The sequence below is a fragment of the Taeniopygia guttata genome, chromosome 8 (genome assembly GCF_048771995.1).
Source record: "Taeniopygia guttata chromosome 8, bTaeGut7.mat, whole genome shotgun sequence".
Lineage (NCBI taxonomy): Eukaryota > Metazoa > Chordata > Aves > Passeriformes > Estrildidae > Taeniopygia > Taeniopygia guttata.
The window spans coordinates 16,724,152-16,741,965 of NC_133033.1; the positions used below are offsets into that span (position 1 = coordinate 16,724,152).

A 17,814-nucleotide genomic window follows, 5' to 3' on the forward strand; every position below is an offset into this window, starting at 1 on the left:
CTGCTGAGAGAGGCTTTAGTCAAGTGGAGGTTGCTGGACCCTGTACAGGACTAGCTTGATGGAAGTTGTGTTGTCTGTGTCAGACAAAAACCTGTGATATTTACTGCTGCTTCCTAAGCCCTAAACCCTGCTCTTCCTATACTGCGTATGAAGGGACTGGATCCTGTGTGAGACATCAAGAGTAGCAAGTGAGGCTTTATTTTTTCAAGAACACTCCTCCCCCGCCCTTTTTTTTTTTTCCCCAGAAGAGTTCCCTCTGGCATTCACCACTGAGAAACCAGATTAGTCAACATAAAACAAGTTAGACACTCAAAATTGCTTTTTTTATTGGAATGACTATTGTCATACAGGCAAAAAGAAATAAAGGGGAGGACTGAGAGCAAAATCTCAAGGGGAAAACAAGGACTTTCTGAGAAATAAAGACTGGCAGAAAGAAAAGTAGATCTAACTAAAAATCTGCTATATATGTTTTTAAAATATTAAAAAGTTCTATTTAGAAAGCAAGAATTAAAACCTGGGACTGACTGACTGACAAGTTACTACTTTCTTCACTGTGTAGAGCATAACTTGATGAATTATGAGATCTGTTATGTACTGTTGAAACTGTAATGCGACTAAATTCAGACCCAAAAGTTTTATTATATCACAAGTGTGATTCTGTGTTCGTTAAGAGAGAATAGCTGACACAACTGCAAATAAAAATGTTTTATTTTAATGGAAAATAAATGTCTTTTCAGCTTCATTATTTACAGAAAGAAATAAAAATTAAAGGTCAGACTATTCAGGACATGAGTGAACAAAATATTCTCCTGCAACAAACTTTGCATCATCAGCAGCAAATGTTACAGCAAGAAACTATTAGAAATGGGGAGTTGGAAGATACTCAAATTAAACTTGAAAAACAGGTGCAGTATGATGAGAAGTGTCTACATATATAGAGAAAATTAAATGCCTTGTATATGTTTTCGTAATACCTATAAAATCTGAATATTTCTTTGATAACTCAGTTGATAATAATTATTTAATATATCTAAAATAGAGAGTTTAGTGGCTTGTTTTATCTTAATCCAGTTTCTGAGCTATCAAAAATTCTAGTTAGCATTAGAGTGGCTAGGTACTTGGAAAATCAAGCCCTAGACTGCAGATAAGTATAGGTGCATTTAAATTTAGAAAGTTGCATCTTGTTACATTTACTAGAGACTATTTGTCTTTCAAATGTGTAGAGTTTTAGTTTTAAATTACATACAGACTATAAAGAAATCTATAGTGTAAAAACTCTCCTTATGTGAGTTGCAAGATAAGAATGAGTATTTCTTTGGTATGCAATTTGAAACTACTCTTTAAACGCCATTTTCAATAGGTATCCAATTTGGAAAAAGAGCTTCAGAAGCAGAAAGCATGTGCAGAAGATGAGTTGAGAAAGGTGGAGGAGAAACTATGCCTAGCTGCTCAGGAAGCAGACTTAAACAGACAGAAGGTGGATGAACTGAATTGTACAATAAGGTAGGTTTAGTATAAATGAGAGGAGTATTCTGCACATGGGCATATGGCTCAGAACATTTGCTGTCTGAAATGGTGTTCAGCTGTGGGCTTACACTTCAATTTCTCTGTGAGCATAGACTGGAAATCAGAAGGGAAGCTTCTGACTAGCAGAGGCATGACTTTCTGGAACAGTTTTCCAATGGAATTAATGCATGTCCTGGCAACCTACTTAGCCTTAAGATAGCACTTCATAAAGCAGTTTAAATCATAACCATATCAGCTTGCTTGTAATTATAGATAGTACATTCTACAGGAGCTTGCTAGTCTTAAAGAATATAGTTTTGATTACAAGAAAAGCTTACTTAACATGACTTTTATTTCTATTTTATTCACAAACACTTGTCTTAGAGTGTGTTGCTCTTATTATTCCTTGGCTTATTTTGTTCTGGTTGCTTCTATTAGCCAGATTAAATTGGAGATGGATCAGTGCAAAAATGAACTTACTGGCATGGAAAAAGAAGTAGTGCAATTACAACGAGATGGTGCAAACAAAGCACTGCAGATAAATCAGTTGGATATCACTCTGGAAGAAGCAAGATCAGAGCTCAATAGAAAGGCAAATGAGGGTAATTTGGCTATTTTGTTTCTCAGGCTTCCTTTTGTTAAACTATTCCTCTGAATGTATTAGACATTTTTCCTTCCCCCCACTTTCATAATCAAGTACATGAGGGTCAAACACTGATAATCTTAAACCCAAACAAAACCAAACCCAAATGAACAATACCCCCACAACCCCAAAAAATCACAAACGTTTTTCAGATACTTTTGCAAATTCTCGCTTTTGTGGTATATACCTTCACCCCAGGTGAAATACTAAGTAGTTTCCATGTAAATTGGTAATGCAGATTAATAATGTGATAGTCATATGAGGCACTTAGCTTTAATAAAGGCATATGCTATTCAAAAAATGCAGCTCTTTGAAACAAACAGAAAACCCCACAAGTCTGTGGAAATAACAAACATTGCCATCCATCATCTTCCATTTAGTTTAATTGTACCATTATTTTAAGCCAGAGAAATACCAGCCATTCTGCTTGCACTCTTCCTACCACTACATGGTCAGTTACTGTGTCTGTACTGTCTCCTTGGCTAGATGTTTTTAGATATATCCTTATGTTTCAGGTCAATTGTTGATTATGAATTGAACAAAATTAGCAAATACTTAGGTACTATAAACATTTTTTTTGTATAAGTAATCACTATTTTTCTAGATTGTCCTAAAAAATTTATTATGACCACAAGTGCTGCTAGATAGTGATGTTGCATGAAGACCCTGATGTACTGATGATTAAACATTCTCTTTTGTGGTGTGTGTGTAAAATAGTGAATGATTTTGAAGATAAGCTGCTTCAAAGCGAGACTTGCCACAGGAAAGCTTTACAGAAAATAGCAGAACTGGAATCTGCATTGCAGAATGCCTGTGGGGAATTAAAGATCACTTTAACACAGCTTCAGGAGTTGCAAGGTGCATTACAGAATGCACAGTCCTCTCTGGAGGAGAAGAACATTGCTATCATGGATCTAACAACTGAGCTCAGGTGAGCTGGTATCTTTTCTGTCATGAAAACTTATCTATGTTGGTTATTCTTTAAGAATAGCAAGTAGTTTGGATGGGATTTTTAAATGTTCTTAGCAGCTCTCTATAATTTTTAGGTGGTTTGTGGCCATCAGATAACTTGATACTCGATATCCTCAGCTCATATTTAATTTCTAAAAGTACTAAATTCTTTTTGGGGAATTCTGTTTTAAAATCTTTTTTTGGAATCTTAAAGCTGTGAAGGAATCATAAGAATAGTCAAATTGTCCAGTTTCCTTCCTAACCACAAATTAATGATACTTTCTTTTTTAAAGAATCCTGATATAGCCAATTAAATAACTTGAATAATGAAGTTATTAGGAATTCCTCCACCTGGAATATAATTAACAGAATTATTCTATTTGGATTTGTTTCCTTGCAATCGATTCACCCTTAGGGTAATATGCTGTAAGTAAGTAATAGATCTCATGATTTTCAAGCTGGATATTTGAAGCTAAGCAACTGAATATGCATTAAGCAATTAAATGTATGAGAATTTCAGGTATTGTAAGGATGAAATTGAAGACAAAAAGCAGGAACTCCTTGACATGGACCAAGCACTGAAAGAAAGGAATTGGGAACTGAAACAAAGAGTAGCTCAGGTGAGATAATTTTTAAGCATGTCACTGACAGTTATTCCTGTTATATAGGAGATAACTAGGTTTGGTTGCTTTGATATATTGTTTCAAACTGAACTGGTTCCTACAACCACAGGGCTAACCTCAAACCCACTGTATGTTTTTTAAACCTTATGTACCAGGAAAATCAGAAGCCTTATGCCATAACCTGTCCCAAGAGTCTTAGTGATAAAGTATCCTTTGAAAAGGATAACTAGGTTTGCATTATGTGTATATGAAGACCTAATATATTCAATTACGGACTTTTCCCCAATTTTCCCCTTTTCTTTTTAACCACTATTTAAATGGAATAGCTAGGGTATAGCTTTATATTGACTGCTCGAGAGAATACTCTTGAGGCTACAAAGGATTAATTTCATTCACTTTGCTCTCATAGTTTGTAATATGGCTTCTTAAAATCTACATATTAGTTCAAAATAAAATATTTCATTTTCTTCATTTTTTACCTCTAGATTACACAATTGGATATGGCAGTTCGTGAGCATAAGGGAGAAATGGAGCAACAAATAATTCAATTACAGTGTAATTTAGAGAAGTCAGAGTTGGAAATTAAGGAATGCAATAAACAGGTAATTCTTCTTAATCGAAACCACAATTTCCCTAAAAAAGGGAAGCTAATTCTATGAGAAAGTCTGGTCCTGGGACACAATAGCTGGCCACATTTAACCTAGAATATAAAAACTTTTTTTTGTGGGGAGAGGGAAGGAATGTCAGTAAAAATAGATGTTTGTCAATTAAAACTATAAATTTTGTAAGGCTATAACAGTGCAAAAACGAAAACCGATTTTCATTTGATATGATACAGCTCCCAAATTGCTCTTTTAATAAAGGAAAATGTAAATAAAAAATTGACAGAGGAATCCAAAGTCAGGGTTAATAGTTACAATATTGGAGTTTTGTTTGGTTTGTGTGTTTGGTTATTTTTAATAAAATTGTTCCGACTTTGGTAAAATATTGGTTCTGATTTAATTGCATTTTCTGTTCAGATTGAGAGCTTAGAGAAGAAACTCCAGCATTCTAAAGATGAGCTTCGTGAAAAAGAGTTTGAATTGCTCCAGAGAGATCAGGAAATAAATCAGCTGAAGAGAAAAAAATGAAAGAAAACAACATAGCCTAGAAACTCTTGGAAAGGTAAAACATACTTTGGATAGATAACAAATTATCAATTTTTAATGCCATAACTGTACTGTCTAGAAGAAATTATATGGTGTCTCTTTAGTGTGTCATTACTTCTCCCAGAATCATTGTATTCTTTATCCCCTAAAGTAAAACTAGTTTAATACTTTTAAAATTATAGATTTAATGGCAAACTCTTAATTGTCTGTTTTCTGTGGAGAAATTTGGTTACTGATTATCTTTAGGGATCTGATTTTCTGGCTATGGATGATATGGTGTTCCTTGAAATGAAACAAAGCAAAATGCTGTATGATGAGAGCTTCTTATGACTTAGGTACCTATCTTGTGAAAATTGTGCATCAAAGACCACTAAGCTCTAGCATGCTTGTAGGAAGGAGAAGTGAGAGTTGTTTGGCATAGTGAATGGGAGCTTGTGGAGGGACTCAAGAAGACAGCTAATAATTTGTGAATTATGCAGATCTTTGGTTTGGTGCACGAATCAGTCTCTACAAGGACAAGTGGGATCCGAAAGAAACAGGCTTTCTGCAGAAATAAGTTAAGTCAAGGATGTTTCCAAGCTAGAGCTAAACACCAAAGCCAAGATGGCCTCTGCCACTTTGGTTGTGCTGCATTTATGTGTTTGTTTCCCTAGGGTGAGGTATCAGAGACACCTCATTTCTGTGGGAGCACCAAAGGCCTTTGGTCTGTATTCTAGATGATGAGGGCTTGGCTGTGTCACAGGTGAATATGAAGGTTGTTTCACTGCGAATTAAAGCAACGTCAGCTCTTCCATCTTGAATTCTGTTAGATTATTGATAATGCTCAAGAACAGGACAGTGACTGCTGCTACCTTTCACACATATCATAAACAATTTCTAACTTTTCTTAAGGGATGATTCTGAAAGAAAGACTTGAAATAATTGAAACAGCTAGCCCCTGTACAACTGCTCACTAGACTCTTTCTTTCCAGACAAATTGTCTTGTTTTTGCTGAGGAATACCAGACAGAAAGAGGCCTAAGAATGCTATAAGAAAACTTTGAAAATAGACCTGCTCTGGTCATGTTCCTTCCAAGACTTGGGATAAGAAAATGGAATTTTATTTTCATTGTAGTGGAGTAGATAAAAAAACACTGGATTTTGGAAGCATTCTGTGTAAACCATTAAATATGTTGTAGAGAGCTTCTGACTCCATGTAGAATACTATGTAGTTCCTTCTTTGTTTAAAAATTAAGTATATTAACATAATGTAAGAAAACACTTTCTCCATTTGTAACACATTGCAGACTGATTGACCAGACTTCCACAGAAATTTTCTGTCCTAGTTCTACAAAATAAATTGCCTAATCTATTTAGGGGAAAGGGGTGGAGAGGCAGTGTGTATGTCTTGCCCAGGGGTACAGTCTGTCTCATTCTTTTTCTTCTTAATACATTGCCTTCCTTGCTTATTACAGAAAGTGTATTAGTTCAGGGAAGGAATTGCTGGGAGGGTTGATTTGTGTTCTGGTCCACTCTGTCCCTTTGGGACTCATAAAATAACCAGGTCACAGAGTTTTCAATTGAATCATTCTTTGTTCTTACTGTGCTTCAATCTGCAGTGAAGGTTTTGCAACAATACAGCACTCGGCTACCCTTAGGAACTGTAAATATTCCAAATAAAGAAACTGAAAATATCTTGCTGAACATTAAGAATGGCTTTTTTCATTTTTTTCTGGGAAATTGAAATAATTTTCTTTATTAAAAAAAAGGCAAATTGGATTTACAGCAAAATAATTTTTTGTGACCATAGTTCCTTCTGAAATGAGAAGTAAAATTGTATTCAAATGAAGTAAAAAAAAATTAGTTCTTGCAATGGCTGACTTTTTAAAAAAGTGATTTTTACAACATTTTTGAAAAACTGTGCGTAGCACAAAAAAAAATAGGAATTACTGTACTAATCTTTCATTTGTTAGCTGTAAGCTGCTTATATGCTACTTACAAGTGTTTCTGTACAGTATGTATAGCATTCCTCATAAAGAATAAATACCTAGCTAAGCATGGATAGATAAACAGAGAACCAGCATAACATCTTTTTAGATTTATAAGTAACAGGAACCTTAGTATAATATGATGAAAAATAGTAGTGGCTGGTAGTCTTTTGTGGTGCTCCAGCACTAGCTAATGTTAAACATGGCTGCTGTGTATCATATCCTAAAGACACCTAAAACTCTATTTTTTTTTTTCCATAAAGGAATAATTAGATCCAGCATATTCACTTGTTTTTAAAAGGAGGGGTAGGGGTAGTAAAGCTCTAGAAACTAACAAAAACCCCCTAACCTCAAACATGCTGTGTTTAGCTGCATTTACTTCTATATACATCTTACATTTGTTTTGCTATTTTTCTTGATCGGTGTTGGTGGACATCATAGGCTTTTTTCCTCTTGATACCTTGATACTGTTGGTGAGACACTTCCTGAACTGTCAGCAACTTAAGAACAACAATGCAATCCAACATGAAACCTTAAGCCTCATGCAGAGGAGTTATTTCAAAAGACAGTGCTCATTTAAACTGTACAAAATTTTTACAGGGATTTGCATATGAAGATTTCTTCTCAAAAATATTCTGCATAATGTTTTCCTTCTTATCTGCTGGAACTTAGTATGGTATCGGAAAATTTGTAAGTTGTGCACTTTGAGAAAGCAAATGCACTTCAGTTACAAAAACAGTGAACAAAAATGCATTAATAAATAAATCAGAATTTGAGATTGCAGCCATGGACTTGAGATCTGCTGTTAGTTTTCTTGAATTTGTAAGATAAAGTTTAATAATGAAACGTAACATCTTGGTACAAATGGATTTAGATTTGGCAATCATATATTTTGTTTCAGGTGCAAGAACTGTGAAGGAATGACTGCTGCTGCCCATTGGACAAGCAGCAACCCAGGAATGCTGTTGCTGCCATTGTGACTGCATTCAAAGAGGACATTTTAAAGTTGTATTTCTAAATAAGGCATGTAGTTATTTGTACTGAAGCAGATGATAACCTTTTTATTTTTCCAACTGTTATTGAGATTATTGCCTTCATATAATAACATATTAATTTATCTTTTCTACTTCAGAATAAAATTTATTTATTTAAGGTGTAGGGATTAATTTCAGCTGTCATCTTTTTCAAAGGTTTTTAAATTATGTACTTGTTTAATGTTTCACTTCTAACTAATAGCACAATGGTACTACCTTATTAGCAATTTTTGTTTGGGACTATTTTATCTTTTTTTGTACAAATGCAGTGATGCAGACACAACATATTATTAAAATTTACCTGTTTGTAAGATGTTTTGGGACGCTGATTTGATCATAGACACTGGCAAAACCTGCTTGCTTTACTCCAAGCAGTATCTTTAAGATGCACAGGGTTGTGGGACAGGGCCATAAACCTTGAGGTTTTTTCTTTTGAAATTTTTAATCAAAAATCCATACAAAAATTCCCACTGATTAAATTCACATCTTAACTATGCATTCTAAAACATATTTATTTCCAGGTTTCCAAAAGTACGACACTGCATACATTAAGCTGGTATGAATGGCTAGTGGCCCCACTTTTATATTTACATGAGCATCAGAAACTGTAAATGTGCTTTTGAGGCCTCAGTCTAAGTCTGATTAATGCACACATAATTTATGTGCATTAAGACATGTGATTCATACTTCAGAAATCAAGTTACTAAAGTTATTTGATGTAAAGAAGAGGAAAAGAATTGAATGTATTTCAGTTTGAATACCAGGCCTCAGTTAAGTGTTTTGTATATTAAAAGTGTCTTAGCCAACAAACCTATCTGAGGTATCCAAAAACTCTGCAAGTGGCAGTTTGCTGAACTCCTTGGGCAGTACTGGCTCTTTCACTTTATGTAAACACGTTCCACAAATGCCACATGGTCCAAATTAAGTGGTTCTACAAAACCAGCCACACATTCTGCTACCATTGACAATTCAAGATACACTCATCTAAAGTATTTCTGAAGTTTCAGATTATTTATTCTGATATTGTGAAAATTATGATGTGACAAAAACCACTGTTACTTACAGAAATAAATACACCGTGTTTGAAATCAAGCTCCTTCTTTCTCTACATAACTGTAAAGGGAAAAATCTTAGAATTAGGTTGACTGGTGCAATAAACTATTTTTATTTTTAACTCTCTTTATGCACATCACTTTGCCTTCAGCCTATAACTGTATGCATCAAATTTCAGACAGATTTTTTTAAAGCAGTGGAATACATAAGGCCTTCAAACTGGGATTTCAAGTGGAAAATATAACCAATCCTTAATTACAGCTGCATCACAACACTAATGGAATTCTACTAACTAGCACTGTATAAAGCCTCATTTGCTCCTCCTACATGCACTAAATATAAATGTGCATGAACAGCAAAAGCAATTTGCCTAATCTCTGAATCAGCTAAATAGCATTTGCGCTGAAATTTTGTCTGTATACTAACTTATCTGGTAAAACTGTGGGTCAAACCTGATAAATAAAGAGAATCATAATTATATTTTATCTTTAGATGTTTTGCTATTTTGTTGCTTGCCTGAAAAGTTAAGGATTCCACTTACATTGTTCAAGCCAGTTTATTTCTTTTGGAAAGGATGGACTTTTTGAAAACATAATTTCAGTTAAATATTTCTGTAGTGTCCTACTTTTCTTGAGTTACTAACCAATTTACATCTATGCAAATCCTGGAACACTACATTCATTCTTCTGGAGTGTGTTGCATTTACATGGGGTTGTTGAGTCTTGAAAAACATTTCACTTGAAAAACATGTGTCTAATGGCATTGCAATTAGCTGAATGCTGTTCATAAGGCTAATTGCTTATTAAAGTCTTTCTTTTTCATCACTCAGGACAGAAACAAGGGACTGATTTTCTTCCTGAATGTAGTATTCCTACAGTTACAGTATGTTAAACGTGAATTGCACTGAAGTGCCAGCTCAATTGCCCCTCTTTTTAATCCACGGTTTATATGTAAAATATTTTCTCCAAAACCTAGACATCAGGCTAGTTCTTATTTTTTTAAATTTCTGACATGTCAATTGCAGAATCAGAAGTGTTGAAGGAGATTTCAGTCTTAGCAAGAATATAATGAAACAGGTCTGTTTAACATTTTCTGTCAGCTCTCCACTGCAGCATGCTTGCTAACTTTCTCTGTTCTTGGTTGGGAACACTGCCAAAAGGAAATGTGAGGAGCCTGTCCAACAATTTGTCTCTTTCAGAATGCACATCCCATTTTGCAATTTGTGGGTTTTTTTTCTCTTAATGCCTATTAAGACTCTTACAATAGTAAGGCATCAGGGAAGAAATCTGTTCCTCAGTCTGTTGTAAAAGAACCAGGAGAGTGCTGTAGGTGTAGAAATTCTGAAGAGCTTTAGCAGAGGGTTCCCACTCTGAGTGCAGTTTACTTTCCATAGATGTGAGTGGAGGACTTAGCATTGCAGACCAGTTGTAATTGTGGAAAGGCTTTTCCTGCCAGTACTGTGTAAGCTGGTTATTCAATTAGAAACAATCCATGTAGTTTACAAGTGCCTTGGTTTATAGATTAAATCAAGTTCTGTATTAATCAGTTTTGATAATGCAGATTATAAGCACATGTAGGAGCATCTGCTTCTATTTTGTTTAGTTGAAGATTATCCCTTAATCATGCAATGCCCAGGTGAGCATTTTCAGATTTGTTGATTCAGGGAAGGTGGAGATAGTATTAAAGGCCACTCACATTATGCTGTGGTTACATTTATGTTGTGGCTCCTCTGAAGAATTGAACCACTCAGTGAAGAGAATGGCGAGAAGAAATGTCCTCATTACAGGTTGCTCCTCAGGAATTGGACTGGCATTAGCTGTAAAAATGGCAAAAGATGAACAGAAAAGATTTAAAGGTAACAATCTATCTGTTCTTTATCTTTACAGAAACATACTATTTGAGATGGTGCTGTTTTTTTTCTCTGTGATTTTATTCAGTTTGGTGACTCATTTTTGGTTTGTTTTCCTCTTCTACTGTCAAGAAAATACAGTGAAAATCCAGGAAATATGGAATCCAGAATTAAGTTTTGGGTACCTAAAAACAGTTTAGTGGCATAATTGACACCCAGTTTTTTAATATTTTAGTGACTGTATTATGCTTTCTACACTCCATGTTCTTCATTAGACATAGCTGTTTAATTCTTCTTTGGAATTTCTCGAGGATTTCAGAACCAGACTGGGAAATTAGTGACAATGTATGTTCAAAATAGAATTCTTTAACTTTTAATTTTTATCTTGTTTCTATATTAAGTCCTGCATATAAAAGTATTGTCCTTTAATACCTCTCTGTACAAGTGCCACAGTGAAGATTTTGTTTCTGGTGTGTTGCAGTGTTTGCCACAATGCGGAACCTGGCCAAGAAAGAGCCACTGGAGGAAGCTGCAGGTCACAGGCTGGGCAAAACCCTCGAGATTAAACAACTGGATGTCTGTGATGAACAGTCTATTAAAACCTGTGTGAATAGTATCCCTGACAGAAGGATTGATGTCCTGGGCAAGTACAGGATGTGTGTGCTATCAATAGATACCAGATTTCTATAAAACATTGTCTCATATACCCTGGAGAAGTTTTGTTAGTGTATTTTTTAAATTATCAAAGTAAAAGTAGTGACATGGTATATTTAGTACAGTGGATTAAATCTCACCCTGCTTCCATTAAGTAGGGTAGCTTGTTTTCCCTGTTTACAAAGGAGAAACTTGATCACAGGGAGGTGCCTTGGGTAAAACCGCACATTTTTTTAGTAAATGTGAGAAATGTTGTCTAAGCTGGCATCTTCATGAGTGAAACTTTCCACCTTATTTATGAAGCAGAGCCCTTTTTACAATGAAGGTAACACCTGTCTGTACTAAGAAAGCAATAGCATTGGGAATTAGCGAGTAAAAGAACAAATGCAAAAAAAAAAATAGGGATATTTCCATTTTGTATTGAGAATTAAAATTGTACTTTACAAATCATTCAGCAACAAGTGTTTTTATATTGTTTTGCTAAAAATAAATATTAGTATCTCAGTGGAAATGCTTATATCAGCTATTAAATCTTACCTACTAGAAAATTATGGACTTGCCTTTTTTCTGGTTAATTATTAAAGCAGTGCTTAACAACTATTTCTGCAGAATTTATTATACTCTAACTTGATGTACTACTTCTAGAGGAGAATGCTAGTCCTATCATCATTCCCCACTTATAAACATCCAGGAGGCAAATAAAAATCAATGGAATTGTGTGTTTCTTTTCTTTTGTTGGGGGGTTACTTCCTCTTGAAGGTACATGAATGTTAATAAAACAAAAAAAAAAATAGACCACAATATGGCTTGGTCTATCACGTTTTTTAACATTTCTATTCATTTCTGTGGATATTGATTGTAGCTTTTGATTTTTAATAGTGAATTATAAAAAAAATACAAGTAATTCTTGACTCATTTTCCTGTAATCCCTTTATATTTAAAAAAAAAAAGGACTAATTAGGAATAAATTAATAAAAAATGAAAAATAGCAGATAATTAAATTTGATTAAAAGCAGAATTAAAAATAAAGACATATGGAAATGTCAAATGTATTTGGAAAACTCTAGTGACTAAAATATTTTAATCCTTTCTTTAAGGATTATTTAGGATAATTTAAACTTTAATCCTCACATTCCTTTCAAATACTTTCCAGTAACAATCACAAGTTTATGGTTATGGATGTTTTTGCTTGCTGTTGTCTCCCATTTTGTGCAGTGAGCAATGCTGGAATGGGGCTCATTGGACCTATTGAATGTCAGAGCATTGAGGAAATGAAAACTGTGATGGACACCAACTTCTTCGGCCTGGTTCGACTCCTGAAGGAGATCTTGCCTGACATGAAGAGGAGAAAGAGTGGGCATATAGTTATAATAAGCAGTGTTATGGGAATACAAGGTAAAGTTGGTTTTCCTGTTTACTTGAACTAAGAGTTCAGTGTTCAAAATCCAAAGCTTTTCTCCTTCTAGGAAAAAAAACTCTAAAAACTAGGAGCTGGCATATTTGACTCTTTGTAATGCTGAAGTTCCAGCTATAAAAAGTACCTGGTGGGTTTTATGCATCCAGGTATTTTGTTATTATACAGCTACTCTCACAGCATTTTAATAACAAAACATGCAGGGCAAATTTTTTTAGAGTTTTAACTTGAACAGTATAATTTTTATAAAATTTATTTGTTGTATTTTTATTATCTGCAAAATAGGGCTTAGCATTACTTTTCTCTTTCATCTTGGAAAAAAGTTATAGGAACAGACAAATGTCCTTGCTACGCTCTGCACAGTAGTAATAGAATAAAATCCAATCCTGGACAACTGTACCACCTTTTTGTAAAGTTTCTCTTCTCACAACACTCGAGAGTCAAATTTTAGTGACAGATAATGATATTCCTACTCTTATGTCCCATCCTGTCTAGCTTTTTTTTTTTAACTTATTACAACTGTGACATTGATTTTATCTGCATTATTCCGGTGAGCAAGGGTTCTCCATGAAACTCCAAGAATTGGTGTTTTAATACAACACCCTCCACCTCAATGGATTGATGTAGTGCTTTTTCTAAATCACTCAGATGCAAGCTGGATCTCTTGCATAATTGCATCTCCTGCATTACACTCAACCTCTGTGTTCATCTAGAGCCTATTAAAGTCTTGCTGATAAATAATGCAGATGGTATTATATTTACAGACACTTTCATATCTTAGACTACAAAATAATATCATCCAAGGAGACCACAGCATCAGTTAGGGGGAGGAAAAGCATTAGTCAAACATCTTTGCTAGACTAAGCAATTTTGAGAACATATGCAAAAATTTGTATTTAGATTCAGTGTACACAAGGATTTTTCTAGTGTTTTCCCAGCATGACTGTAGAAATTTTGGGAAAACACGTGAGTTTTTAAAATCAAACTACTGGTATGTTGGATAAAATCACATTCTCAGGATGTTTTGTTTATACCATCAGGCATCTTATTTAATGATGTTTATGCTGCATCTAAGTTTGCTGTGGAAGGATTCTGCGAAAGTTTAGCTATACAAGCACTCAAGTTCAAACTGCAGTAAGTATTGATCCACTGGTGTAAATGGCATTGATCCACTGGTGTAAATTTTATTGATCCACTTGTGTCAATTGTATTTTAGATAGTTTAAAATATATTCAGAGGTAGGAAAAAATCTTTAAAGCTTGCTGCTAAACAGACTGAGAAGCCCTTGAAAACTGTACATCACAAAAGGCATTCACCCTTCACATTATGTAAGCAAATAAAAATATCTAGATGTTCAAATAAACATGTTCTCTTGAACAGTTAAAGGTTAGTTAGCTTTGGATAAAATACAGTTCATGCAATGTTCTTAAAACAGATTCTTACCTACAGTATCACAGGAGTAAAATTATAACTTTGACCTGTGATCTTTCCTCTTGGAAAGGATAATGGCCTTAGGCAATTCACAGGTTAAAAAGTTCAAGGGCTCATCAGAGAGACTGAGCAAGTGCAAATCCATTAGAATGTTACAGGGTGAGATACCTGTAATGAAGGGGGGTGGGAGGAAAGTGAGAAGTGTGGTGTACTATTCCTAACATTTTACACAGTATTTAGGAGACCCGTCCTGTTCATCTGTGGGACTTCGGGTTTGATTTGTCACATGTAATTCTCATGTAATTCACATGTAATACTCATGCAATTCTGCTACTATTCTTTGTGCAAACTCCAATAACTGGTAAGTGTCCATTGCATCTCTGTGTATCTAAGCATTTGGGCCTCAAGGAAAAAGACAGCTGCAGTTGTGGAATTTCAGAGCGAAGCATAATTATGCATATTGCTCTGCAAAGTTTGGAGGGACTTAAACGTAGTAATACACAGGATATACCGCAATTCATAATGAGATTGCAAGAGTATAAGACACAGTAAAAAAGAGGTTATAAAAGGAAGTATAATAAGACAAATTCAAGGTCTAATGGGAAGAGTGATGCAAGAGAAAGGGCTTTAATATCAGCAGTAGCTGGAATTCTGCTGTGAAGGTCAATAGCTTGATTTAGTTCTGAAGAAGAGCCTTTAGAACATCCCCTGAAGAACTCAAGTCCAGTAAGAGGCCCAATCCCAAAGAGTGTTTTGATAAACACAGTGGCTGGGTGTTATTACTGCCTGAGAAAAGAACCAGGAAAAATCTGACCAGTAACTGTATTTCAGTGATTTGCAATAATATGCTACTGGGCAAAATAAAAACTTTGAGATTTGGCAGCAGCCAGAATCTTTCCACCCACTATAAAAATCTCTGTATTGCATTTTATTATTATATAGTGGTGGGATCTTAAATCATGTAACACTAACAGCTTGAAAAAGAAAATCCATGTTTGGGCAATTCCCCTATCTTTCAGCTACTTCTAGTATTATCATGAGAAACAAAGAAACCTATGCAGGATTTGGTCCAGAAAGTAATGAATTTTGTTACCATCCATTAGTTAATTTTCTTACTATCTGGTAAGTCCTTGTGAATAAATCACCCTTAGATTCCACAGCTGTGAGACTGTGAGACAGCAGGTAACAACTGCACTCACTTATGTCATGAATTAAATTACAGCACTTCTCTGAAAATTGAACTATGCAGATTTCTATCACTATATGTGGATGGGTAGGAGGAGCAGGGCAGCAGTAATGCAGTATGGATTGCCTTTGCAGAAAGTACTGTTACATACTGTTTGCTAGTATGTAGTGTTCTTTTTGGAGAAGAATTGATGGGTGTATTTTCCTTGGAGGACAGTCAACAACCAGTTAACCTTTTTTTTTTTATTGAACAGGTTAAGTTTGATTGAACCAGGCCCAGTGGTTACAGAGTTTGAAAGAAAAGTGTTTGAAGATGGAATGAAAATGGATCTTTCAGCTGCAGATAAAGAAACAGCTGAGATGTTTACTAACATTTACCTTAAAAATTACAAACAAATTTTTCAGAGCCTGGGACAAAGTGCTGAAGATGTTGCAGAGGTAACTCATAAAAAATTAATCTTCTTTTTTGTTGTTTGTTTGGTTGGTTTTTTTTTCCTTTGTAATTTATGAATGCAGTGGTTGGCTGGTGGGTTTTTCTGGTAGAAGCATTCAGATTAATTAAATGTACACAATTAAATTTTTTTTTTTAATTCAAAAGAATTTTCAGAGTCTTTAAACAAAAGTCTACAAAATACTAAAAGAATGTTCATTTTGAAGTATTGAAGATAACTATGAATTGTAATTTAAATACTACTCAGATATAGATGCCCTTTACATCCTCTGGTGAAGTCTGAATATTCTGCATTGTTACCATACATCCACCCAGGGTTCCCAACACTGGTAAAGCTCTGTCCTTTCCACCTCATAATCCCTCCACTAAGGGAAGTTCACACAGCCACCCCAGGCCACCAAGGCACAATAAAAGAAACATGGATGTTTTTAATGTTTGAAGCTTCCTGCAGTTAGGCCCGCTGTGGGAGGGGATGATGATTTCAGGTATTTGCTAGAAGGAATATCTTCAGTGTCAACTGATGATTCCCAGATCTTGCTGCAAAAGGCACGGTCCTGACCCTTTAGCAGTGAACTGCAAAAGAGAGGATCCTACCTACTGTGGGCATGTAAGCCCACAATCATTTGGAAGACTACTCAGGATACTAAATTGTCAGGTGCTCTCGCCATGGTATAGAGAAACAGAAATAGAAGAATAAATAAGAAATCCTTCTTATGGCCATTGAATATTTCAAGAAGAATTTCTAATGATGGTCTAGTAAAAGTATATACAGGGTTTTACATAATTCTAGCACTTTATTCTTCTACTTTTTCACTGAAAATGGGGTTTTTACTTTACTGTCTTGGTAAAGGTTCTTTTAAAATTCTGTTTCTCCTTCTCTACAGCATACAGTAAAAATAATTCTTGCAGAAAATCCACCTTTTCGCCATCAGACCAACACCTTGTATACTCCAATGACAACTCTGAAGTATGCAGATCCAAATGGAGATCTACCCATTGACATATTCTACAAAATGGTTTTTCAGCATGACAAAATCTTCAGTGCAAGTCTCAACTTCATCAAATTGCTACGGTGGAGAAGCAGAAAGAGCTTTGACCTGGGAAAACCTTCACAATAAGTATGAGATTATATATTGCAAATTGGAATTAGTTTTTGTAGCTACTGATGACACAGTATGTTGTTATTCAAATGCCTTTGGTCTGTAATTAAGAAAATGCATGCAAGATACTTGTTTGAGCTTAGCTAAGATATTCATTTCAATGTGTATCTCTTGAATGTTACTGTTTGCAGAACCTTGCAATTAAAATCCTCTAATTATTCTGTTTAGTGTTTGCTTTTTCCAGAGATGTTTTCTTAGGAACACGAACACTGACTGATATTTGTGTATTCAATATTAACCTGACCTCCTTCACTTACTTGAATATAATACACACTGAGAAGTGTACAGTATGCAAATGATTTAGATTCTTAATATCATAAAAATATGTTTTTACTTATTAGGATAGAATCAGTATAGTAATTGGTCAATCACACTGCCATTCTCATTTCCAGAAGTCGGATCTATTTATCAGCAACATAAAAGAAAGTCTCATCAATCTTAAAATGTGACTAGTAGAATATTTATTATTAATATATTTTTATTATAATATTCTAAATGCTTCCTTTATATGCAATGGTTACTAGCATATTGCACTTAGCGAGCAATAAAATGTTTTTTTAAAGCATCTTAAAATAAAATATCTTCTTACTGTCTGGGTACTACTTTTTGAAAACAAAGAATTGTCAGTAATAAGTAATCTCAATCCACTAAATGCCTTCAGTACCTTTGGTGTCTGATACAGAACCCTCTTGTTCCAAGCTATCCTAATAAGTGAAGTATGTGTTAACCAAAATTCTGCCAGGTAG

The 17,814-nt window shown here is 34.7% G+C and overlaps 2 protein-coding genes across 4 annotated transcripts in view; both read left to right on the top strand.

Moving 5' to 3' along the window:
- CCDC18 (coiled-coil domain containing 18) overlaps positions 1–11,257 on the top strand; it is a 25,086-nt gene extending 13,829 nt beyond the window's left edge. For 2 of the 3 annotated variants that reach the window (XM_072932506.1, XM_072932508.1), the window contains exons 18-25: positions 738–905; positions 1,361–1,503; positions 1,945–2,108; positions 2,867–3,080; positions 3,621–3,720; positions 4,209–4,325; positions 4,743–4,887; positions 7,739–8,184. In XM_072932506.1, the coding sequence (XP_072788607.1) occupies positions 738–905; positions 1,361–1,503; positions 1,945–2,108; positions 2,867–3,080; positions 3,621–3,720; positions 4,209–4,325; positions 4,743–4,853 (1,017 nt within the window). In that variant the 3' untranslated portion in view covers positions 4,854–4,887; positions 7,739–8,184. Of the gene's footprint in view, positions 1–737; positions 906–1,360; positions 1,504–1,944; positions 2,109–2,866; positions 3,081–3,620; positions 3,721–4,208; positions 4,326–4,742; positions 4,888–7,738; positions 8,185–10,710 lie in introns of those variants that run through there. The other variant, XM_072932507.1, reaches the window with a different exon arrangement.
- Positions 9,535–17,667, top strand: LOC100220645 (retinol dehydrogenase 8). Its single transcript, XM_041717722.2, has 6 exons — positions 9,535–10,779; positions 11,255–11,416; positions 12,643–12,822; positions 13,882–13,975; positions 15,712–15,895; positions 16,793–17,667. Exons 1-6 carry the CDS (start codon positions 10,623–10,625, stop codon positions 17,024–17,026), a joined length of 1,011 nt encoding a protein of 336 aa, XP_041573656.2. The 5' UTR covers positions 9,535–10,622; the 3' UTR covers positions 17,027–17,667.
- Positions 17,668–17,814: the final 147 nt, after the last annotated feature.

Bases quoted from the DNA above. Each gene is read 5' to 3' on its own strand.
- LOC100220645 (XM_041717722.2), top strand. From the start codon at position 10,623: ATGCTGTGGTTACATTTATGTTGTGGCTCCTCTGAAGAATTGAACCAC. The intron at 12,823-13,881 runs GTAAAGTTGGTT...TTATACCATCAG, and splicing joins CAGTGTTATGGGAATACAAG to GCATCTTATTTAATGATGTT. The intron at 13,976-15,711 runs GTAAGTATTGAT...TTTATTGAACAG, and splicing joins GCACTCAAGTTCAAACTGCA to GTTAAGTTTGATTGAACCAG.